The 25,234-nt window shown below is 48.1% G+C and overlaps 1 protein-coding gene across 1 annotated transcript; it reads left to right on the top strand.

Annotated features, from left to right (window-relative positions):
* Positions 1–7,181: 7,181 nt before the first annotated feature.
* On the top strand, positions 7,182–22,323 carry LOC101787631 (extracellular calcium-sensing receptor-like). The gene is made up of 6 exons (XM_063229071.1): positions 7,182–7,381; positions 8,186–8,477; positions 11,049–11,873; positions 15,781–16,008; positions 17,713–17,836; positions 21,419–22,323. The coding sequence occupies exons 1-6, from the start codon at positions 7,182–7,184 to the stop codon at positions 22,321–22,323; spliced, it is 2,574 nt and encodes an 857-aa protein (XP_063085141.1).
* Positions 22,324–25,234: the final 2,911 nt, after the last annotated feature.

Raw genomic sequence — 25,234 nt, 5'->3', positions numbered from 1 at the left:
AACAACAACAGAATACACATTTTTCTCAGCAGTACATGGGTCATTCTCTAAAACAGACCATATATTAACTCATAGAACATATTTAAAGAAATGCAAAAGAGTTGAAATCATCCCCTGCATATTATCAGATCATAGCGCTATGAAATTATTAATTCATGATAAAAGATACTGCAAAAATCCCATAAACACATGGAAACTGAATAACACACTCTTGAGTAATCAGTGGGTGACAGAGGAAATTAAAGAAGAAATTAAACAATACCTACAAACAAATGAAAACACAAATACAACTTACCGGAATCTGTGGGATGCAATGAAAGCTGTCCTCAGAGAAAAGTTTATTGCACTGAGTTCCCACATCAGCAAAACAGAACAAATACAAATAAATAACTTGATGCTACACCTCAAACAGCTAGAAAAGGAAGAGAACATGAACTCGTCCTGGACATCTAGTAGGCTGAGAGTTTCATTCCCCTTTATCAGTCCCACCTCTGTGGTGAGGACAGGGTCAGGTGTGTGGTGAGCAGTCAAATCTGCTGGGTCAAGGGGGACAAAAATGGTGTCCCTGTGCCCCCACACCCACCAGGGCAAATACCAGCGGCTTGACCCTCCCTCTCCATGCCTTGGGTGTGCCAGAGCTTGGACATGTGCTAGGGGTCTGGGCATGCAGACTGTAAACAGCTGGACTGAACATATGCCCGTCGGCACAGCCATGTGAGCCGGAAACCCGAGAAGTAAGACACACACTGTGGCCCAGCACTGACCACCACACTGATATGCAGACCAAGGGCCCCTGCCAAGGCCTCTCCAGTCCACCCCTCGGCCAGGAGGAATTGCCCACTCATTTCTTATTCTCTGTGCTTCTTTTCTCTTCGCTGCTGCTATTAGCTCTATTTTATTTTGTGCTACTTCTATCTGACTTTTAGCTTGTGTTACACTTTAATAGGATTCTCCCAGATTTCTTCGCCTCATTCCCTTCTGCATTCTTACTTTCACTCATTTATAATCTTTTAGTTTGTATAATCAATATTTTGCTCCCTTGTTTTCTGTTGTTACCGGAGTTGGCATTGATGTAGTTTTAATGGAGTGTTCCTGTATTTCTTTATTATTATTGTTATTCAAAGAGAATAAAGCAAAACAAAACAATGAGAATGATATTTTAGTTCACAAACGAGCCTGCAAGAAATCAGCAGTAGTCACCACACTGCACCTTGCTGTCCTATACACGTTGCTCGGATGTTAGACACAGGCATGCGAAGATAAACAACACGAGCCCAAATTGTTTCTTCACTTCAGTTTCTATCAGTTCAGAAATTTCAGGTGTGTGACCTCTAATTCTTTTGCATCCGTGTCTCCAGGACGTGTTGTGGGTGGGCTGAGGTCTGAGGTGGCACTTGCTCCTTCATCTGGACATTTTCCTCTGTTCCTCTGAATCAGAGGGTTGCCCCGTCCCAGGTGCTCCCTGCACTGGCTGCCCGGTCCACAGTGCAGCAGAACGGGCTGGAAACTTGGGTTCCTCTTATACAAGGTTCCCAGGGTGGCTGAGAGGTGTGGGGCAGCACTCACCAATGTTCCTTCCAGTAGTGCTGGGGTCTCAAGGCATGGCTTCTCCCCCCCCCCAATCCCCAGCTTTAGGCTGTTCCTGCATTTCTATATCTGATTTATGTTTACATTGGGCTGCCACTATTGTTTGTTTTCTTCTTTCTGAACAGAACTGGGGATCAAGCCTGGCACCTCGAGCACACCGGGTGGGGGTTTTGTGGCTGAGCTACAACCACAGCACAATCCAAAGGAATGGCATTTGCTCCAGACATGACCTAGCCCTGCTCCATCCATAGCCAAGATTCCAACTTGAAGAATAGAAGGGCTGGGGATTTAGCTCAGTGGCATAAGCACCTGCCTTCCAAATGCAAGGTCGCAAGTTCTATCCCTTGTACAAAAAAAAAAAAAAAAAAAAGGAAAAAAGAAAGAATAAGAGAGACAAAAGCCTTGAAGTATTCGTGGCTTGGGATGGGGGCAGAATTCTGTTCCTAGACACCCTCATAGCACCAACACAGAGAAATAACCCAGCGATTATAGGCACTGAGCCTGTTCATACAACTCACTCCTCCACCCTGCACACAGCACCTGTGAACAAGGCTGGAAAAGTAAGCACAGAAGCACATTTGTTACACTCTGTTGTCCACAACATCACTGCTGCAACACCAGAGAGGATGTGGGTCCTTCAGACTCCATCACAGCACACAACAGTGTGTCAAAACTCACCAGAAAGGCCGCGGAGAAACCACACTACTCAGTCCACTTGGAGTTAAATTCAACATGATACTACAAACCGGTAACCCGGGGCATAGAATCAAAGGAAGGCTACTGCCTAAGAAGACTCTCAGATAAACACAAAAGAGAGTGGTTTACCAACAAATGCAAAAATATCAACATAAAAATGTGAGAAATATGAAATATAGACAACATGACTCTTCTAAATTTTCTTCAATCTCTAGTAATTGATTCCAACTTCAGTAGATGAAATGCTGAACAAGAAAGTAGAAGTAATATTTTACCTGATCAATCAATTCAAAAAGAATACAAAAAACCCAGCTGAGTTAAGCAAGTGCACATATGAATGAGCAATTCAATAAAGAGAGACTCTGAAAAAGATCCAAACAGAAATCATAGAAATCAGGAATCCAATCAGAAGTCAAATTAAAAATTCAGTTGAAAGTCTTGCCATTTGACTCAATCTATCAGAAGAAGAAACAGCTAGGCTTAGAGACAGGTGTGATGACTTATTACACTTATCCAGTAATAAGAGAATGATTAGAAAGTCTAAGAAATGGTTAAATGGCCAAATATGTGACTAATATAGAAGCAAAATTACAGGCTAAAAGCATATAAATCTATTCACTCAAATAATAGCATGAATTTCCCAAATCTGTGAAAACATATAGACATCCAGATACAGGAGACATTTAGATCTCCAAATAAACATGATCAGATGAGAAACCTCTACGTCACACAATGATTAAATTGCCAGGAATGCAGAACAAAGGAAGAATATTAGGAGGTGTAAAAAAGTAGCAAGACCCTTAAGGAGACAAATTCATCAGACAAAAGATTTCTCAAAAGAAATTCTGAAGGTTAGGAGGGCAGAGAATGATATATTTCAAGCCGTGGAAGAAGGTAACTGCCAGCCTAGATTACAATCTGAAGCAAAATTATCCTTGAAAATCAAAGGAGAAAGGAAGACTGCCCTGTACAACCCTAAGCTAAAGGAACTCATGACCCCAAACCAGCTTTGCAGAAAATACTCAAGAAAGTCCTATGCACAAAAAAGAAGCCAGATGACATGAATATGAGAGCACAGAAAAAAGAATGAACCTCGCTAGAAGAGTATGTAAACAAATGTGAGTTAGGAAAGGGCCAAATGTCATTAGTTAAATAATCATAAAGCCTCTGAGACGAATAAGAGAGAAAGAAGTGGGCATAGATTGCTGTAACAAGTAGAATAAAAACAACGAAATGACCAGGAATGAGTATATAAATTTTAATAATTATCATGAACATAAATGACCTTAATTTTTCAATGAAAGGACACAGACTTTTCATTGAAAAAAACTGGCTGAGTGGATCCAAAAACAAGACCCAACAATCTATTGCCAGCAAGAAACTTCATTAGAAAAAGATATACATAGACTAACAGGGGAGGGATGGAAATGATATTAAACTGACTATAGAAGCTGATAAGAGTGGTCATACTCATGTCCTACCTAACAGACATCAAGCCAAAATCAGGAGGTAAAGTCACTGTGATGGGTGACTGTGGTGTCAACTTGGAGAAAAAACACCAAGCTGATTGGCACAGTGTAGTTCCTGTGTGTGGCACCAATCAATAGGCTTGTGGCCTGGATGGAATAAAAAGGGAAAGAAGAGATTTTCCTTTCTGCTTCTTTGGAGAACTCCAGTCTTCACCATCGCTTTTGGACGTTCATCCTCAGACTTCCTGTGCAGGTACTTGGCTTCCTGATATGGACTCACACGGGACTCTGCTGTGAGCTCCCAGCCTTCAACTTCTGACCGCATCCTGCAGATATCCAGCACACTCAGTCCCTCTTGCAGCCTTCCACTCCAACTCTGCAGGCAGCCACTGTGCATCTAACTTGTAAATCCATATGTATCTTATATTAAATCTGTTCATCTAGTGAATACTGGATGATACTGAAGCTACATCATTATAACAAAACAACCCACCATGGAGGTATAATGACTGTAATTATGCATGCACTGGACAGCTGAACATCCAACCGTATAAAACAAGCAGAACTGACACAAAGGGACAGAGAGACCTCAATACAATAATAGAGGGAGAGTTTATTATAACATTCACAACAGTAAACACACTATTCAGAGAAAATTCAAATCCATAGCCTAGACCACATTTTTTCCTTTTTTTTTATTAGTACATGCTTGCAATTCATGCAGTTTGCAATCATCTTGGGTAGTGGTTACACGTACATATCAGAGCTTCCTTCTCTTTTTTAAAAGTCCCTTCCTCTACTCCTCTTCTCTGCACTGGTTCGCCCAGCCTCTTTTTCACACTTGTTGATATTCCTTATCTTAGCTCATGTTATGGTGAATAGTGGTCACAATAATCGGGGTTAGTAGGTTACTGTGCATGGCATAGCTTTGTTCCTCTCATTCCCCTCCTCCTCCTCACCTCTCTTGTACCCTTGGGTCACTTCCCTGTTGCAAGAGATCCACTGCCTTAATCCACTCCATCCATCCTTTGTCGTTTTCTTTATTTGTACTTTGTCTCATTCAATGAGCAGTATCATACGGTATTTAAGCTTGTGTATCTGATTTATTCCTCTCACAGTTATATATTCCAGGTAGTCTATTTTCCTGTAAATGTCTCAAATATGTCATCCTTTATAGCTGGGTAGTATCCCATTTTACATGGATACCATAGTGTCTTTATCCAGTCATCTGCTGATGGGTTTTCAGGCTGCTTCCAGGATTTAGCTATTAAGAGCTGTGTTGCTATAAACATCGGTATGCGTGTATCACTGTAGTATGATAATCTAAGCCCTCTGGGGGATTGTTGGGTCATATAGAATTTCTAAATTCAGCTCTTGAAGAAACCTCCAGAATGATATCCATAATAGTTGTACTATACATTCCCACCAGCAATGCTGGGATTTGTTATTATTTGATTTCCTAGTGATTGCCATTCTTTCTAGCATAAGATAGAATCTCAGGGTTTCAATATCAGACTGAATAGCAAAAAATAGAAATAATTTCCTCTAAAATCAGGAATGAGGTCCCAGTCTCACTAACCTCATTCACTACAATACTCAAAATTTTAATCAGATCAGCCAGGCAAGAAAAAGAAATAAAATGCATACAAATGTAACAGGAAGAAGCCAAATATCTTTGTTGGCAAATGGTATGATTTTTACATTTAAAATACCCTAAAAATTCCACCAAACTCATAGAACTGACTTGTAAAAATTCAGCAAAGCATCAAAACACAAAATCAGCGTACAAAAATGCAGAGCTTTTATAGATGTCAATGATGAACTGACTGAGAAAAGCATCATTAGAACCACTCCATTCACAAGAGCCTTAAAATAAATAAATAAACAAATGAATCACAGGCATGAGAATGAACCTAAAACAGAGAGTGAAGGACCTCGGCTTGCAGATCATAAGGAAATAGAGAAAGTAACTGACGAGGACACCGGGAGAGACAGACCCCTCTGGTACCCATGAATTGGAAGAACTAACACTGCTGTGCTAGCCTTGCTGACCAGTGCCGTCCACACAGTCAGTGCAGTCTCCAAATATCAATGTCGTTTTTCACAAAACTAGAAAAATAATTCCAAAATTTATATGGAACTGCACAAAACATTCTAATCAGCAAAAGTAACTCTCAGGAAAAGGAGCCACCCATCACCTGATTTGAACTCAGTACCTGGTTTTAAAATATTCTTCAGAGCCACAGTTATACAAAGAGGGAGCTCTTGTGATCAAACACAGACCACAGAACAATGCAAGAAAGTAGAGGAGACAGAAATGAACCCTCCTATAAAGGGAAACATTTCTGCCTACCCAGTCTCTGCACGACTTTCCTTTAATGCAGGCAGGAGCTGAAAGGTTCCCAGAGACTTGGGTTCCACTTCCTGCAGTGCCGGAGGAAGTGTCCCTATCTCTCTGCACTGCAGCTTCCGGTCTGTGCAGTCACAGTGGGGATTCCCACTGCGCACAGACCGTCCTGAAAACTGGATGGGACACAGTCCAAGGGCGTTTCTATTGCTGTACTTTGGTGGCTACACACACCTGCCCTCAGTGTGTACGGGACCTGTCTGAACCACGGCTGCATTTGTCTCAGAGGCCCCTGCTGTCCACCTCGACTATGTGCCATGAGAGGGCTCTGCTGTGGAAATAAAGTTTGATAACCACCTGTGGATCCAAAATTTACATCAGAAGATGAAACCAAGGCCCAAGAAAGAACGACAACTGACACATGATGACTCGGAAAATTGCTACCAGAGCTGGGAGTAAGATTCAAAACAAAAGAGAATGAAGCTGAGCCCGGAGGCAAGCTCTCCGCTGTGTGCCACTGTGCCTGTGACACTAAAGTGTGTTGTCCCCAGAGAGGCCCAAAGACACAAACCTGGGAAAGTGTGTTTCGATGGTCTTGTTTTCCAGGCTCTCCCTGGAGACCTTGGATCTCTGCGGTGCATTGCTCCGATAGATTCTGGCTGTGATTGTCCCAGGGTGGGAGCAGCCCAGAAGCCTGGGAGCAGAAACCTGACTGCTTCATAAACACTGTAGCAGTGTCCCTGTAAGCAGTGCAGGGTCCCAGGCCAGGGCCCACACCAGTTCCCCGCACTCGGGCTGTCTTCGCCAGGTCCTGCAACTGGAAAGTCAGCAGCAGTGTAGCTGCAGATGCAGAAGGTGAGGCTGGCAGTGGCTGGGGCTGGGCCGGGCAGTGTCTCTGAAAGCAGGGGATTAGACATGGGGTCCAGCAGGGCAAGGGCTCCAGGCTAGCCTTGCTCACACCTCTTCTTTCTGGGATCTCCTGGAAGCCCCAGCAGGTCACTCTAGAGACTCCTGGAGGGGGAAGATACAGATGCTCTGACCATGGAACGAAAGCCACCTGCCTGTGGGTAAGGACGATCCTCATGTCCCTTGTGGTCCTGCTCTCCACGGTGCCCTTGGTCAGTGCAGCCCAGACTGCTGGCTCCCTGCCCACCATCAGACCCTCAGATGTCTTCTCCACGGAAGGAGATGTGCTCATCGGGGCTGTGACCCCCATGCATGCAGTGATGCACCAGACTCACGTCAGTTTCCAGCAGCCTCCAGAGCAGCCACTGTGTACACAGTAGGTCCTGTCCTCAGCCCCTGGGGGGAGGGGGGAGGGAGCAGCCTTCCTGGTCACTGTAGGCAGCTGGGGACCCTATGTCCTCTCACCCACTCGCTAGGGATGCCTGGCAGGGAGCTCTTGGGCAGTGCAGCTGCTCTCTTCGTGAGGTCCTTTTCAGTCCTCTAAAGGTGTGAGAGACCAGGTTCAGGCCAGCTGTCTCCAGCCACTGAGGAGACAAAGCCAAGTCCCTTTCACTCTCTGGGCATCACAGAGTCACCACTCCTTGACTCTTGTGGAGGCCAGAGCTCAGCAGCCTGAGCCCAGGAGATTTCAGCATCACAGCAGCAATATCTGTGGTGAGATGTGGCTAAGGGGGTGACAGGCATGGGGAAGACACCCTCTGGCTTGTCCTACCCAAATTGGTCACCCATGAGTCCAGCTGTCAGGAACATCTGGAATGTCTCCCAGGCAAAGCCAACTTCAATCAGATGCCAACTTGTGACTGGCAGGTCCTATTCAGCAATATGCCCAGGGAGACGGCCGCAGGTCCCTGGGTCATCCACCCACATCTGTCTGTCTTCCTCCTGCCAATAGCAGTCCTATCCAACAGTGGCCACTCTCCATGGCCAGTGTGTATATATCTGTCTCTCTGAAGTGCCCACTTTCCTCTCTAAAAAGAGGCACGTCAGTGCGTGAACCCCTCTCCCTCCTATACTCTCAGCCTTGCTCTTCCCAGGGAGAGGTTCACCAGGGCTGCTGGAGGCTCTTCCTAAGAATGTTACCGACCTATAGCGATACCCCCTGTCCTATCTGCCTTCTCAGATTCAAAAGCCACTTCTTCCTGAATGCTCTGGGCCTCCTCTTTGCTGTGGCTGAGTCTCGGGAGGACCCCAGCTTCCTCCCAAACATCACTGTGGGGCTGCAGATCCATGACTCCTGCATCTCAGGGACCCAGGCCCTGCGCAGCACCCTGGCTCTGCTGTCCAACCAGCTACGGCCCACGCCCAACTTCAGCTGTGGTCCCCAGCGCCTGCTCCTCGGGGTGATTGGAGGCATGACCTCGCCAGAGTCACAGCCCATGGCTGAGCTTCTGTCCGTGTACAGAGTCCCACAGGTGAGAAAGATCCCTGGAGAGAGAAGTCACTCACATAAACATGTGCCTAGTTACAGTGGGGTCAGCTCCCAATAAACTCATCACAAACTGAAGCCACCCAAGGTGACAGCCCATTCCTCACGCCTGACCTGCCCAGTGGCCTCACTAGTGACATGGCTGCTGTGGTCTCGGTGAGGACCCTCAAGAGCACGTGGCTGACCCACAGCCGCAGCTGATGCTGCCCAGGCTCACAAGAAAACCTTGCTCAGTTCACCACTAGCCCAGGAAAAGAGCAAACCTCAAAAATTTAAGAATGGTTTCTACCAAGTGCCTTTCTCCTTCATAGCTTTGTAAAGTTGCAAAACCCTAGGACAGACCATCATAATTCTGGGATTGCCCTTCTCAGTGCACGAGTACTAGGGCAACCTGGTAAAAAGAGCAAGCTTATCCCCTTACAAAGGTCACCTCCCTGTGTGGAGGTTTTTCCCTCCTGCAGAATCAGAAGCGGGCAGGGGACCACCTGGGTGCTTTCCTGGTGCTCACCATAGCCTGGTGCTGATCCACGGTGACATTATCCTGAGTCTGAAAGAAAATTACATGAAAGTGATTCAGGGGGCACACATACAATGTGAGGTCACCACCCCCTTAAACAGTGGATTCATTTCCCAGAAAATATTTGTGGCAAAATAAAAAATTGATGCACTTGAACCAAGCTCCCCTCCTGCTCCCGTGATTTGCTGAGCAGCTGAGACGCACGCTGCTGCTGACCCTAGAGACCCCCACAGTCCGGCAGTCCAGGAAGCAGGCACAGTCTTCCACTTGGGCTGGGAGGATCCCCTTTTGCTCTCTCCCCTAACCTTGTCAGAAACTTGGGATGTTGTACAAATAGCAAGGCACAAGGCTCGATCTCTTGGTGCATCAATGGAAACAGCCTAAGTTGACTTCTGTCAGATCTTCAGTACCAACCAATTAGGCCAAGAAGCAGCACCTAGCAAATTATTTCTATGTGGAGAACCGTTATTTCTTTTCTCCTGCACCCCTAAGAGGAAAGTATATGATGATCTAATGGAGGTCTTTAAAACTCACTCCTCCAGCATTTGAGAGACTGAGGCAGGAGGATCATTTGCAAGTTCGAGACCAGCCTGGGCTACAAAGTGAACCCAAGGCCGGCCTGAACTGCATAGCGAGAACCTGTCTCAAAAAGAAATAATAATAATAATAATACTAAATTTTTGTTATTGAAAATAATGATGGGCCTAAAAAATAGCTCAGTAGTATAGCACCAGTCTGGCAAGCACAAAGTCCTGAGTCGAAATCCATGCACAAAAAGAAAGAAAGAAAGAAAGAAAGAAAGAAAGAAAGAAAGAAAGAAAGAAAGAAAGAAAGGAAGGAAGAAAGGAAGAAAGAAAAAAAGAAAGAAAGAAAGAAAGGAAGGAAGGAAGGATAATAGTGTATGCTGAATTATCAATTATTTTCCTTTCTGTATCTCTTTTAAACAGCAAACTGAGACTTTTGTTTTATCAAGTTCTGGACTGCCTATAGTAGTCAAAATACACCAGCCACCCTGCAGCAGGAGGGCTCAGCCCTCTCCTCTTTGCCTTTGAAAAGGAGATGCTGAGGAGGGGAGCAGGCATTAAAGTGAGACTCTTACCAGGAGCCTTTTTCCAGGAAGATAAGGGCGCAGAGTGCAGGGCACTGTGGCAGGGAGCTGCAGGAGGAGCAGGAGAGGCCACCTGCAGAGCTGTGCCTTCCACAGAGAAGCCTCCACCGCCAGCCAGCCCGGGGCAGAGCATGGTGCACCAACTTCACTGTCCTGCTGGATGCCTCCGGAGGCTCCTGGCAGGAGAAACAGGGTAGGGAGTTGCCAGAGATCAGACTGCTGGGGCCCCCACCACAGAGGGGGTGCAGAATCCCCCTGCATGGGGAGGCAGGAAACACGGCACATGCTTCTCACTGGAGAGGACACCAGTGCCACACTGCTGCCCCCGCCTCAGGGTCTCCGGTTCCTCTGCTGGCTCACAGGTCTCCTCCTGATCCTGCTGCCTCACCGCTTCCTCCTGATCATGAAAGACTACAACACTGGAAGTAATATAGAGCATTTTATTAGTTTTGTGCTTTTGTGCATTGTCTCTGATTATGCTCTATTTCAGTCTTTCTCCTTTTGTCTTTTTCTGGACTTTCCTCATTTGATTCATTTTCATCTTGCTCAATGTTTCCTTCTGCTGTGCTGGAAGCTCTGCCTGCTGTTTTTATCTTCTATGCTTAGTTAAAGTTTTAACTCACATGATTCTTCATCCTTCAAGGATGCTGACAAGGATGCACTGCAAAGACAAAACCCTTAGTCCTTCTAAGACTCTGCTTCTCCAGTGGAAAGAGTAAACCTTGCCATGCAGTCTGGAAGAGAGGGCCTCAGCTCCTCAGGTCTCACTGAAGGCGCTAAGGAGAACATAGATAGAGAGTTTGTCAGAGGCCAGGAAAATGATGACTAAAATGCTAGGGAGAGCTAGGAGGGTTCCCAGGGCCAGCGAGGCACGGAGAATCCCAGGGGACTGCGCCTGGGACAGCAGTGTGCAACTCCCTTCCTCTCCCCAGATCAGCCACGGATCCCAGCACCCCCAGTTCTCCAACCACCACCGGTTCCCGTCCTTCCTGCGCACAGTGCCCAGCAGCGCCCACCAGCCCTGGCTCCTGGCCAGGCTCCTGGACCATTTCAAATGGACCTGGGTGGGCCTGGTGGGTTCTGACAACGGCAACTTTGAGCAGCTGGACCAGCAGCTGCGGGCACTGGTGCAGGCCCAGGGCGGCTGTGTGGCCTTCTCAAGCAAGATTTCCGGTCCAAACAGCAGCATCCAAAGAGCGGCCACACACATCACCTCGACGCCCACTGCCCGGGTGATCATCTGCGACTGCTACCACTTTCACTTCCAACTCTTGGCTGAAGCCCTGGAGGACTGGGTGGTTGGAAGGACCTGGGTCTTCTCCACTTCCTTCCTCTACAGCCCTTCCGTGCTGGACCCCAGGGCCCAGCGTCTGCTGGATGGCAGCCTGAACCTGGCCATCTCCGCTGGGACCATGCCTGGCCTGCAGGGCTTCCTGCTGGCTCTGCGCCCAGCCGCACACCCTGACAGCAGTCTGCTGAGGAAGCTGTGGGAGCAGCTGCATGAATGCAGGTGGCCTGGCCTCGAGGCTTTCCCCCAAAGCTCTAGGGAAGGGGCTCCAATGTGCACGGGTCTGGAGAACATGACTGTTGCCCACCTGGCCCCCTTCCGACTTTCCGATCTCAGCGCCACCTACCAAGCCTATCTGGCTGCCCGAGCCCTGCTGGTCGCCTATCAGACCCTGACCTCTTGCTCTGCAGGTGAAGGACCATTTGTGGGAGGCACATGTGCCCAGGCACAGGCTGCCAGGCCCTGGCAGGTGAGTGGACGGGAAGCCCAGCACCGCGAGGTGGCTCAGTGTAGCAGAAAGGCCTGTGGCTAAGGGAAGGAGCTGAATTTAGAGCTGCAAGGTCTGGGGGCTAGGCCTACAATGAGATTTGCAAGGGACCCCTCACCTGCCTCCCTGAGGATTGGCCCCTGCTCTGTTGAGTGAGTAGAGCAGCCTTTGCTCTTGGGTTCTTATGCGGAAAGTGGCAGGGAGTGTGTGTGGTGAGGAGTGTGTGTAGCTAGTGACAGCGCTGTCCTGGGACTGAAATTCCCTGACAGTAACATCGGCAGTGGGAACACTGACAAGTTTGAGAGGGCACTGACCTAGCCCAAAGCAGAAGGAGCACAGAAACAGGAGGCGGAACCTGACGGCAGCCCAGCTGTCCCCAGGGCTGGGACACTGTGTGCAGAAAGGAGCTTCAGAGCTGTGTATACGGCCACAAGGCTGAGGACAGTGAATCTGCAGTGTGGACCTGGACCCCTTCTCGTCCACCGGTGCTTCTCCTGCTGCTCAGCCCAGGGCCCACAGCTCACTGTCCCCTCCTGAGCTCTCACAGGTGACCCCGGAACCGTCTCAGAGAGATGGGAGACACATTGAGAAGGCAAAGGCCTCAGCCAGCAGCGTCAACAAAACAGCCTGGGGTTTGTAGCCAGGAGAGTAGGGCCTGAGCCTTTTGTGTTCCTAACCCAATGTGGGGTTCAAGGCCAGTTTGGGCCCCTCCGAACATGAGGTGCCCATGCACATGAACTGGGTAGGGCCTCCCTTGGCTTTTCAGAGGCTCTAAGTGTGGCAGTGCTGACCCAAGACTGTGTTTGGTCTGCAGAGCTTGAGGGTCCCATGGAGGGAGCTGAGGGCGCCCTGCTCTAGGACAGTCATTCTGACCCCTGCAGGCCAGGGGTGGGGTTCTTGACCCTCCGTTGGGCCCACCAAGCAGAGCTGCTCTGTTTTCCCTGCCTAGTAGATTGGAATCCAACACAAAATTTTGGGAATGGTGGCACATGCCTGAAATCCTGACACTCTCTGAGCCTAAGGAAGAAGGGTCACAAATTTGAGCCCATCCCGGACAATTTAGTAAGCCCCTGCCTGATTTAACATAAAAGTAGCCCAGAACGTAGCTCAGTGTGAAGGCCTAGGGTCCCATACCTGTATGCCAAAAAAATAAAAATTAAAAAGGACATTGACATAAAAATTTTATGTGAAAACAAAAACTTTTTCAAAGTAGCAATTACAGGACTAGGTCACACCACTGATTCCTACGTAATGAGACAGATAAGAAGGACTTTAGATTTTCAAACAACCCAGCCTAGACCTAATGTTCACCCCCACGGCAAAGGACAAAAGCAGCCCTTGGGGAACCGTGAGCCTGTGAACATGGCTGTGCTCCAAGAAAGCTTTACAGGCGCTATACTTTGAATATTGTTTTGCCATCTGTGATAATACACTATTCTTCCTTCAGTCTTTTGAACTAGTTACAAAACTAGAAGCCATTGTCAATTCAGTAACAGGTGGCAGCCCAGGTTTGGCTGCAGGCAGTCTGTGGTCTATAAGATTCTAGTAGAGGGAAGGCGAGGGTGCCAGCTTTCTGTTCATGACCTCTGTAAGACACCTCAGGACAGATGCAAAGGGTCAAGCTGGAACAGCCAGACTCGCCTCCTCCTGCCGGTGACCTCCACTGGTAAGGATTCAGGAGTTATGCAAGCTGTTTTTAAGCTATTTTTGGTTGAAACTGGCCATGCTGGGCTATTTATTCAATAGAAAACTGAAAAATCCAAGCTTCTTGTCCTTCTAGTTATTCAGACATTAAGCAGCTCAACACTGCAAATATCCAAGCAACATTACAGAAAGAAAGTTAGAAAAATTCTTCTGCTATTAAACAAGGTTTCGCCTGGGAGTGCAGCCCCATGGTAGAGAGCTTGAGGGGCGTGGGCGGGCCCTGGGCTCAGTCCTGCACTCACTAAAGAAGGTTGTCTTGATCCCTCTGTGCTGCTGGAATAGAATGAGGTTGGATTATTTACAAATGACAGAAGTCAGGAAACAAGGAGGTTTAAGATTAAGACAGCACTATCCAGTGCATGCTGGGCCTTTCTGCTGCCCCCAGGCTGAGGCAGAGGGTTGGGCAGTTCCCTTAGCTCCCTCCAGCCCTTGCAGGGGTGAGAGAAGCACCAGCATGGTCATGACACCCCGGTCCCCTGGCTTCATCCGTTTTCAAAAGGAGCCCCTCCTAACACCGACCTGAGAGAGAAAGTTTCAGCGAGAAATTGGAAGGACATGTGTTCAGAGCATTGCAGAACCAGGCATGAGCTCTTTAGGATAGGTTTGAAGAAAATGTGTCCCTATTTACAGGATGTGTTTTCTTTAAGGCTGTAAGATAAAAAGAGGTAGCACACATCAAGGGTCTGTGCCAGATGAAATGCTGAACCCCTCATATGTGTTAATCTTTGAGATGATTCCAGGCGTGGACCCCTTTAAACATGCAAGAAGCTCAGGAGGTGGCACAGGATCTGCAAGGTCCCCCCTGCTAGTTCAGGATGACGGTAGGGGTACACCTGGCTCCAGGGTCTGTCTGGCTCCATACCACTGTATCTCGAAGAATCCCGGAAGTCCTTCAGAGTTCCAGATCCCACAGGCCCCAGCTGAGTGATTCACTCATGATTCCTCCTGTGGTCTTACTGGACTCTGCTAGCCTAATCCCACAAACAGATTTCTATGCTGCCAGTGTGTACTGAGCAATGTCCACGGACCCGCAAGTAGAAAATGTACAAGTGTGCTTGCCCTCGGTGTGTTTGCACTCTACTTGGGAAGATCAGTGAATAATCATAGAAACCAAGGACACTATTAGAGGAAGTGGCAGCAGGTGAAAGGGAAAATCACACAGCTGCTCCAGTAGAATCAGAGGTTGGACAGGAAATGGGCACAGTACTACAAATAACTTTAAAGTCCTCCTTAAACAGTTCCACATTTCAGGAAAAGATCACAACTCTACCTGATGGTATTATTCAAGTCCTTCTCATGCTCTCCTGAGTGTTCAAAGGTCCAGAAGCACTCACTCTCATGTGTGGGGGTTCTTGGGGGACACTTTGCCTCTTGCCCTTTTCCCACTATTCTTCCCTGCTTTAGTGGGGTCTGGTCATACTGAGTAATATATGTCCTACAGTGAATGCCATGATGACACATGCAGGGTGCCTAATGATGACCACATTCACACTATCACGGCCATCACCATCCTACTCACATTTGCACAGTTTATTTGAGGACCCTTGAAGCCTGTTCCCTTGGAATTTGCAGGTGAATAATAAAGGACTATTAACTCCAGTCTTCATATGGGGATTGGATCTAGTACTAATGCTGGGCATTAGGGCACAATGGGGAGATGTTGATTAAAAACTCCTTTTGTACTGATCCCGAAAATGGAATGATGAAAGTCCTTGTTGATAGTCACAAATCTAAAGTACCCCAGGTGTGAAATCTGGGTTACCCTGAAAATCTCTCAGACTGTATCTGCTATTAATTTCTTTTTAATTCTGTACCAGCCACCCTGCTTGGTGCTTTGAAGGCAGGACAGAGTATTGGATCCTGGGTGCTGGTCATAGCTGGCACAAAGAAACACACAGCACAGTCTTCATGCGTGGATAGTGGATAATTCCATAGGTCCTTGTCCACTGAGCAGCCTTCTTGTGAGTCTGTTTGAGACAGGAACTAATGCTTCCAGACTTCTCTTGCCTTGAGCTGTGCCCGCACACAGGGTACAGGAATAGAGCAGAGCTCTTCTCTCACTAACTGTGCAGACGAGATGCCTCCTTCCTGCCCCAGAAGATGTGCAGAGCACCCGCAGCAGGGAGGCTGCATGCCCTCCCAGGCTCAGCTCCTCACCTGGTCCTCCCCTTTCTGTCCCCCTCAGCTGCTCTACTACACACAAAACGTCCGCTTCACCACCAGCGCCCAGGAAGAGATTTTCTTCACTAGAGAAAGGGAGATGCTGACGACCTTCGACATCCAGAATATCAAGGTCCTTGAGGCACAGAGGGGACAGAAGGGCACAGTGGGACATTTTAACTTCAGGGCACCCGCCGGGAAAGAGCTAGAGATCCAGGAAGCAGCTGTCACCTGGGCGGGAGGAGGCTCCCAGGTGAGATCCCAGAGCCCCTCATGTACCCTAGCTAATGGTGGGCTTTGCTGCATGGATCTGACGTGGTTAAGAGGAGGGCAGGAGGCCAGTACACCTCTGAGGGTCTTCGGGAAAGGAGGCTTCTGAACAGCGCTGCCCGGCTCCAACAGTGCAGAAGCCGCTAAAGACAAAGGTAGTGACAAGAGGACAGCAGATGGTGGGTAATCCTCTATTCAGGTTCACCCCGAGGCACTCCATGCCTACCAGGAGTTGCCATCTTTTTATCTTTCTGGCCCTAGGCAAAGAAACGCTGAGCTTATATTAGACAACAGAAAATAACCCATGAGACCCCACTGGTCCTGTCCAGGACCCCTTGGACTCTAATGTCACTGGATGGGGGAATTCTAACCGAGGGGGAGTTGCATCTCAGCGGGCAGGTCCTTTCTGCACTTCTCTCCACCCCACCCAGGTGGGGGTGCATGCTCCCTCTGTGAGCAACCCCAGCACATCTGGAATAAGGGGAAACAGTGGCTCTCTCCAGTATGGGGCTTTTCCATTCCCATACTCTCCTCTCACCACATCATGGCTGTCTTTCCCTATTCCCACATCTATCATACTCAGTGTCCAAATTTCTACACCTTGGGATGGGAAAGGAGGTGGCTAGTGAGGACACTGAGGAGGAATCAATGTACTGGCTCTGCAGTCACCCCTGGGTGCTGAGGTCCTCACTCGGGACCATGTTGGGCACCCTGTAATGGGTACTGCTCTTCGAGGTCACTGTCATTCCCCACATCCCAGAACCCTTCCTTTAGAATGTGTAGGAAAATTCACACTGCAGTCAGGATACAAACTCAGTGGTTCCCATGTAAGGGTGGTTTTGCCTCTAAAGGGACAATGATTGTCATCTTTGGTTGTCATGACTTGGAGAAGGCCATTTGGTCTCCAAGGAGGAGATGCCAGGGACGCTGCTAAGCACCCTACAATGCCCGGTTCAGCCTCTACCACAAAGGACACTCGGGCTCAGTGTCAGTGATGCTGAGGTCGGGAAACTGGGCTCCAGAAACCCCGCTGTGCTGCTGAGGCTCTTTGCTTGTGACTCACTGTGCTGGGCTCAGCTCTGACAGTGCTCGGGAAAATGAAATAAATATCAGTGTGTTTGCAGAACTGGGTTTGAAGGACACACTCCCCAGGTAATATTATCCCCGCACATCCATTGGTTTTGGCCACTGCTTCATCTCAAGTTTCACATCGTCTTCAAAACATATATCACTACTGTCCAGCTCCACTGGAGACAAACTGAAGCAGAAAGGGGAAATGCAGTCTCTACTCCCACAAGTGCAGACCTAGAATCTAACCAAGTCTATCATCTCCACCCAGGAAGTCTCCATGTGCCCAACAAGCTGGGGAGTCAGAAAGGGCTCACTTTTACCCAGATTCCCCAACACTCTGTAGAGGGAATGAGACAGGTCATTAACTATTTGGATGAGAGATGGAGGGAAGGGGAAAGGGAAAGAGAAAGAACAAACCAAAAATGGAAGGGGAAAAGGAGGGGGAAGGTGCAAGGGAAGAAGGCAAAGAGAGGTTAATTTAAAACAAAGAATGGGAGAAAACAAGAAAAGAAGGACTCAGTACCAGAGAGTTCACCGCTCTACTCCCTCCCAACCCTGAGCGCTGATGCTACTCAGCTTCCCAGCAGCCCCCAGCCCTCTCTCCTCCCCCGTGCAGGTCCCTTCCTCGGTCTGCAATGAAAAGTGCCCTGTGGGGACCAGGAAGTCAGCCCTGCACGAGAAGTCAAAATGCTGCTACGAATGCCTGCCCTGCCCCAGAGGGGAGATCGCCCCGGCACCAGGTAAGGGGGGCTGGACCCTGGCCAGAGGGTGGCCGGCCAGCAGCCAAGGACTGCCGTATATAGAAGATCAGTTCACAAGCAGGGGAGGGTCCTTTAATGAGAACAAGTCCAGCAATGTCCATGTGCCCTCTCCACACGCTTCACTGAAACCATTTAAGACAATTGTGTTCATTTTTTCTTCCATCAGCAGTGAATTTCCCCAAATCCTGTGTCTAGTTTAACATCTGGCTCCCAATAGGAATTACATACACGTTCTTTTAAAATCCCCCCTAAATCCTTCTAAAAAAGAGGAGGAGGAGGAAGCAGAAGCAGTAGCAGAAACAGATGCAGAAGAAGAAGAGAAGAAGAAAAGAAGAAGAAGAAGAAGAAGAAGAAGAAGAAGAAGAAGAAGAAGAAGAAGAAGAAGAAGAAGAAGAAGAAGAGGAAGAAGAGAAGGGTGTTTTCCTTTTATGATATAGAATTTCTACACCATAAGAGTCGCCTGCACTTCAGTGATTTCACTGCGGTTTCTAGAGTGACGCAGCCTCTCCCACAACCCAATCCTAAAGCTTTCCATCATCCCACCCAAGATTCCCGTGGGCCCTGTGCCCTCAGCCTTTTCTTGCATCACCACTGCACCTTTTCCTGCCTCCATAAACTGGCAGTTTCTGGACATTTCCTGGAAGCAGGTCCATAACATATGTGGTGGCTCCTGTTTTCATTATTATATGGTTAGTATTAATGCCTATTCTTTGGTGGAATTCACTGTGACACACACCCGTGCCCTGACCCCGACCCTCCACTCTTCCTGGACGCACCATCTCTCCCTGCCTTCCTCCCCTCCCCCACTGACTCCTTACCCATCCCTCAAAGCCCTTGTTAATTTCTCTCAGTGCTTCCACACCTTTACATGTCCCTTCTCTAGTGACCACTTCTGTTCCATGCCTCTATGAGGCTAACTTCATTGATTTCTGTGCACGAGTGAGGACATGTGGGGTTTGTCTTTCTGTGGCTCATGTGTTTCACTCAACGAAATGTTCTGCACTTCCTTCTGTGTTCCCACAAACAACAAGATCTCATCTCTTGATGGCTGAGTAGTGTCCTATGACACATCAGTGCTACATTTCCTTTATCCATCCAACCACTGCAGGACATCAGGGCCAACTCCATAGTTGGGTGGCTGTGAATAGTGTCACCAAGCCAAAGGGGTGGGTATATTTTGAGTATAATATTTCACCTCCTTTGGGTGCACATCCAGTAGTAGAATGGCTGGAATAGAGCAGTTTTCTCTTTCATTTTTTTAAGGAGTCCCCTTCTATTCCCCATCATGCCCATTTGCATCCCTCCCAAGAGTGTATGACTTTGAGAAATGCCTCCTTAACCCATTTGGGCACTGGATTCTCCATCTTTTGGTCTTCATGTGCTTGATTTCCTTGTATATCTCAGGCTCTTATCTGATACATGACTCATCCATATACTTATGATTTTTACTCTTCTTCATCTTCTTCTGGTTGATGCATAATTTCCATCCATGATATTCTGAGATGGTGCCTGACAGGATTTAAATGTTTTTAAATATCTTAAGACCAGCATTTTACAGGGTTCCACAGTCCCAAAATTGGAGGTTGATGAGGAGCTCTTCCTAGATTCCGGGGTCAAACAGGTGAGAGACAGGTTTATGGCCATGGCAACTGCTGTCCTGAAGTTGCAGGGCATGGAGGGGCTGTGTTCCACCCAGTGACACACTCAGCAGCCAGAGCCTCCTGGTAGGACCCTCCACTTCCCAACCATCCCTGAGCCACCACAACACCTCACAGTGTCTCTACTGGGAGTTTGGAGCATGGGGCTTATGGAAAGTGAGAGTGTTCTTTGAAGCAGAACTATTACTTTTAGATCAAATCTCTAAATTAGATGTTGTTGTTGCTACTGGGGATTGAACTCATGACCTCACATTTGCCAGGCAGGCGCTTATGCCACTGAGCTAAATCCTCAGCCTCTCTAAATTTAAACCTTGCAAAAATTGTGGATTTCTCCTGCAGTTAGAAAGGCTGGTCTGCTGTTATTCTCAAGGGAGGCCACCCTTTCCAGCTAGGCAGATAGGATGGAGGCATGGCTCCCTGCGAATTACTTTTTTGCCCTTTGCTTTTCCTGTTATTCCTGCCCCCAGACCATGTGTCCTTTGTGGTTCTCCAAGCTGCTTAGGATCACCAGTGCATCCACATTGGTTCCCAGAGTCCTTCCTCCCTCTCATTCTCATCACATTTTCCCTTCCACTTCCCCATCCTTCTCTGTCTCAGGGCCACAGAAGGGTTTATCTGTTTGGCCACCATGCCCTCATTGCCCCCCATCAACTCCACCTGTGTTTAACAAAGATACGACACAGTCACCATGTACCAGCTGGTGTCTCCTTTATGATTACTCTGTGTTGGATGTAAGGATATCGGAATTCTACCCTCACTTGGACACAGTGCTTGTTTCTTGGTAAAGAAACTAGACTATCACACGAAGGCAGTGCACCCCAACTGAAGTTCAAGCACTGAGCCACAGATCAGAGTGGGACAGCTCATTCTAATGAGGGGAGACTTTTGGATGGAAGGTGCCATCTGTGAGCAGGACACCAAAGCCAGTGAACCAGAGAGAGAGTCAGGCCAAGGACTCAGTTAACAAACATCTAAGGAACAAGCAATAGGAGTCAGCTCCTGGTGGGAGGGGTGCAGGAAGCAGGTGGGAGACCAGAGAGGGCCCGGGCCCCACATTCTGGAGCACTGAGTGCGCACTCTACGGGGGTCAGCGGTGGGAGGAGTAGAGCTGACAATGGATGCGGAAAAAAGAAGGTGAATGCAGCAACTTTTAAAACCTAAATCACTGTTGATTCACAGATTTGGACAAAGCTTTTTCCCACACTGAAAACACTCCCAGGGGCAGGGGAGATTGTGGGAATGCTCTTTGCTCTCTTAAAAAAAAAAAAAAAAAAAAAAAAAAGCTGTGCCACTGGAGAAAGCTGAGGAGCTACCCCACACTGAAGAGTGGAGGAGGAAAGTGACAGACAGGAAGTCCTCAGATCTGCAGGCTGGCAGGACATGGAAATCAGGGATCTGAGAACAGAGAGCCAGACCCAAACCAAGGCAAGGATTATTTGGCAGGGTCAGCCTCCAGCACAAAATGCGTCACTATGGAGAGTAACTAGCTGCTAAGTGCACACTGGTGTCAGCCAGAGGGAGGTGGCTTCATTTAGAAGGAGAGGCGGCCAGCGCTCCATAGCAGAAGGCACTCACTGATCAGCTCTGGCTGGGAATCATGGCACTTCCAAGCTGGTTATTCAGCCCAGGGGAAAGAGACCCAGACAGGAGCCTGGTGCCCTAGGCTGCACCATGGCATTTCCTATTCTCCTTCAGAAAGAGCAGCTGCGGCCAGGATTCCTGCCATCTGTGGCTTGGTCCGTGGATTCAGGGAGAGCAGGCAGTGCAGAAGGCCTGTGGCTGTGAGACTGAAACTCGCTGGCCCTCTGGAGAGGTCACCATACAAGGGACAGCTCCTCCTCTGTGGGACGGTGTCCAGGGCTTCCCTGCGCTGCTCTCTGACTCAGCTTCTCTTACTCCTCAGATAGTGCCGTGTGCAAGAAGTGTCCTGGGGACCAGTGGCCTGGAGTGGGGAAGAGCCAGTGCATCCCCAGAACCCTTGACTTCCTGTCCTACCACGAGCCCCTTGGCATGGTGCTAGCCGCCTGCACAGCCCTGCTCTTCCTCCTCACCCTGGCTGTCCTGGGCATTTTCATTCGGCACCACCACAGCCCCATCGTCCGTGCCAACAACCGCCGGCTAAGCTACCTCCTGCTGGGCGCCCTGGCATTCTGCTTCCTCTGCCCCTTCCTGTTCCTGGGCCACCCGGGTATCATCACTTGTGCTATGCGCCAGGCAGCCTTTGGGGTCACCTTCACAGTCTGCGTGTCTACTGTGCTGGCTAAGACAGTTGTGGTGGTGGCCGCCTTCCACACCACACAGCCGGGCATTCACATCAGCAAGTGGGTGGGGTCCCGGCTCCCTAGCACCATCCCCAGTGTCTGTTCCCTGATCCAGGCTGCCTTGTGCACCCTCTGGGTGGCCCAATGGCCCCCGAGGCCTATGAACTCCACGGAGCCCGGGGCCAGCATCACGGTCAAGTGCGACGGGGGCTCCGTGGCGCTGTTCTACACCATGCTGGGCTACTTGGCTTTGCTGGCTCTGGTCAGCTTGCTGGTGGCCTTCCCTGCCCGCCGGCTGCCTGACACCTTCAATGAGGCCAAGCACATCACCATCAGCATGCTGGTCTGCTCCTGTGTTTGGGTGTCCTTCATCCCTGCCCATGTGAGCACCCAAGGCAAAGACACGGTGGCCGTGGAGGTCTTCGCCATCTTGGCATCAGCCGCAGGCCTCATGTGCTGCCTCTTCTTCCCCAAATGCTACATCATCCTTCTCCACCCTGAAAGGAACACCAGAGGACAAGTGCTTGGCAGACAAGATCCCAAGTGAGCAACACAGATGTGGACCACAGGGTGGCCACTTTCTTGTGATGCCCTCCCTGAACTTCCCACCACAGGGATGCTCCTTCCTCTGAGCCTGTCACACCATCTGGGCCCTGCGGTCACCAGACCTGGCTCCCAACCTGGCTCTTTTGCATGCTAGCTGTCAGAACCTGCGCATGTCATTTAATCCCTCACAGCCCGACTGTCCTCCGTCTAAGATGCCCCTGAGCCTTTCTCTGAGGGCGAGTGAGGATGAAATGAGAAAACGTGTGATGTCACAGCACAGGTCAGACACTGAGAAAGTGTATCTGTGAAAACCTCTGGTGGTGACTTTTCACAAATAAGGGAATAAGTGACAAGGGAGAAGAACAATTGCCCCGGCCTCATCATGCAGGTGGACCAGCAGGCGAACAAGACTTCAACAGTAGCTCTAAGGCTTAATGGGATGCATGATTGGGACAATTTCTGCGGTTTCTCTGTAACTTTCTTCCTTTGTCTGTAAAGGAGACCAGCAACAACTTTGTGGGATTAGCGATGAGGAGCAAATGAATTAATATTAAACATTTAGGGTAGTCTGGGGTGCATAAAAAGCACTAATCAACAATCGGCTCAATAATTCAATAAAATCACACATAGTGATAAACTTAGGTCTCTTGATTCGAGGAAACACTGAAACTTCTAAAAGTCCCTGCCCCTAAGGAGGGTCCCACGAAAAGGCTTTGGAGAGAGGCTACAAAGAGCCTGGGACCTCACATTTCCAGCCTGACCTGACTTGAGTAGACCAAACACACCAGTCAGAAAAACTTTTCTTAACTACCTGTACCTACTCAGGGCAGCTGAAAACTTTGAGCAGCTGAGAACAGGTGGCTACCACAGACCCAGTGTGGTGACCCCAGGGGAGAGTGCAAATGAAGCTCCTTCCCCTCCCTGAGAGTGGAAGGATGCTAATGAGGCCCAGGAAACACGGGATCATGAATATGAGGGTATGATGGGCTGCTCCTTGGGCAAAGGGGTGACTGATGGTGTCGCACTAAATGTATCCAAGGACCCAGGTCTCGGCAGTTCTGTGTTCACGACACATTTTAACAATCTGCCAAAGGGCCAGGGGTGTCAAGGATGTGGCTCCAAATGCTCAAAATGAAGCCACCAAAAACCAAGGATATCAATAAATCAGACTGGTTTAGAGATCAGAGGGCTTGTAAGCATCTTCCAGCTGAAGGCAGGACTCTGAGAAACCTGTCTTAGGACCTGAGCAGCAGAAATAGAAAAGGAAGAGACTGAACAGACTAATGAAACCAAAATGGGAATCCCAATGTAGGCACAAGGTTTAAGAACAACATGGATACAGGCAAGATGGTTCAGACAGACTTTAATCAGAGCAGACCCATATCAAAGCTTTTGATCCATTCATATATCAGCACATGGAACACTGTAGAGTTCTGATTTCAGGTTGTGAATCTGGTCATCCTCACCAAGTCCCATGCCAAAGGGTTTCACAGGATGTTTACCAGATAGAGAAGCAGTCAGTATTCTAGCACCCAGCCTGAGGAAAACTGGAGAAACAATGCTCTTTCCTGTACTGCTATGGTTTGTGTCTAGGTGGCTCCCCAAGCTTCATGCAGTCATGGAAGCAGCTGAATCTAGCATTTGTGACTGGTTCGTTGTCTAGTGCTGGGACTGGTGATGCGAGTGGTGCACCCACCAAAGAGGGGGAGCCAACATACAACGTAAGGTGGGAAGGAGGCATGTTTTCCCTCTCTTTTGCCCTTTTTGCTCTTGCTGTTTGCTGCCACCAATAACAACTGCCCCTTAGCCAGGACATCCTGCCTTTGGGGCAGCTGAGTGTGGACTGAAACCTTCAAAAAATCTATAAGCTAAATAAACTCTTCCATCCTAATTTTGGGCTTCAGGTATTTTGTCTCAGCAATGAGAGAAAAGTAACCAAGACATGTACCCTATATTTTTGAGTGCTGTTTATCCAGAATAGTCCCTGTGGCATTTTCTGTGTACTAATGAAGTAAACCAGCTCTTCAGAGCCTGTGGTTCACAGGATGAGTATATATATATCCCAAAAAGCAATTTTCAGAAATTCCCTATTTACAAAAATATGCATTTTATCTGACATGATTTCATCATATATTGGTATAAACTGATTTGCTATTGGTAGTGGCTTTAAAAACATTAGCTACCTGTACCGACACAAATCATGCAACCCAGATTCTGGAGGGGAGCTATGTTTCTTTAAAACAGCAATCATTTTAGTTTTGTAATGTAAACAATCACACTAAAAAAAAAATGGGCTTTTTCCAGATTAGTTCCTGAAGTCAAGTTTCATTAAAGCAAAATACACTTTTATATGTATTGGATCCTTTCTAGGGGTATGCTTCAGAATTTTTACCCTACTATGTCATCTGCGGTAAATGGTAACTCTTCCTGATACTTCCCTTAGAGTCATTCTTAGAGTCATCCTCAGAATTCAGAGACCAGCCCCTGTGTTTAAAGTTTCATTCCATCTACTACTAAAAATATTCCCAATTATAACCCAACATGTTTTGCATTGTGTCCATCAGCTGGAAACCTGAGTCTAACTCATTTTGTGTTCACATCTACTCGGTTAGGTACCTGAAAGTATGAAGTCCTCTTTCGTTCACAGTAATTGTTCTATTTAATCCAGAAAGATTTAAAAGTGTGTAATCTGTGTCTTCCCTGTTAGCTACAAAAAATACAATAGCTCAGATGTTATCGAGCAAAACTGTGCTGAAGACGTTGTGGTACAGTATGCACTTACTGGGCAGAGACTGTCACAGAAAACCTCTCCTCTGCACATAGATCCAAGCTCAGCAGATTCCTTTTGTATTTACTGTCATTTGGGAAACCCACATTCAAATGTTGATTATGTCTTTAGAAATGCCAGTATC

This window comes from Cavia porcellus, unplaced genomic scaffold (genome assembly GCF_034190915.1).
Source record: "Cavia porcellus strain 051 isolate PalLab524CR breed Dunkin Hartley unplaced genomic scaffold, mCavPor4.1 scaffold_17, whole genome shotgun sequence".
In the NCBI taxonomy this organism is placed as follows: Eukaryota; Metazoa; Chordata; class Mammalia; order Rodentia; family Caviidae; genus Cavia; species Cavia porcellus.
This window is presented reverse-complemented; position numbering and strand designations above follow the sequence as displayed.

Bases quoted from the DNA above. Each gene is read 5' to 3' on its own strand.
- LOC101787631 (XM_063229071.1), top strand. From the start codon at position 7,182: ATGTCCCTTGTGGTCCTGCTCTCCACGGTGCCCTTGGTCAGTGCAGCC. The intron at 11,874-15,780 runs GTGAGTGGACGG...TGTCCCCCTCAG, and splicing joins AGGCTGCCAGGCCCTGGCAG to CTGCTCTACTACACACAAAA. The intron at 16,009-17,712 runs GTGAGATCCCAG...TCCCCCGTGCAG, and splicing joins GGGCGGGAGGAGGCTCCCAG to GTCCCTTCCTCGGTCTGCAA.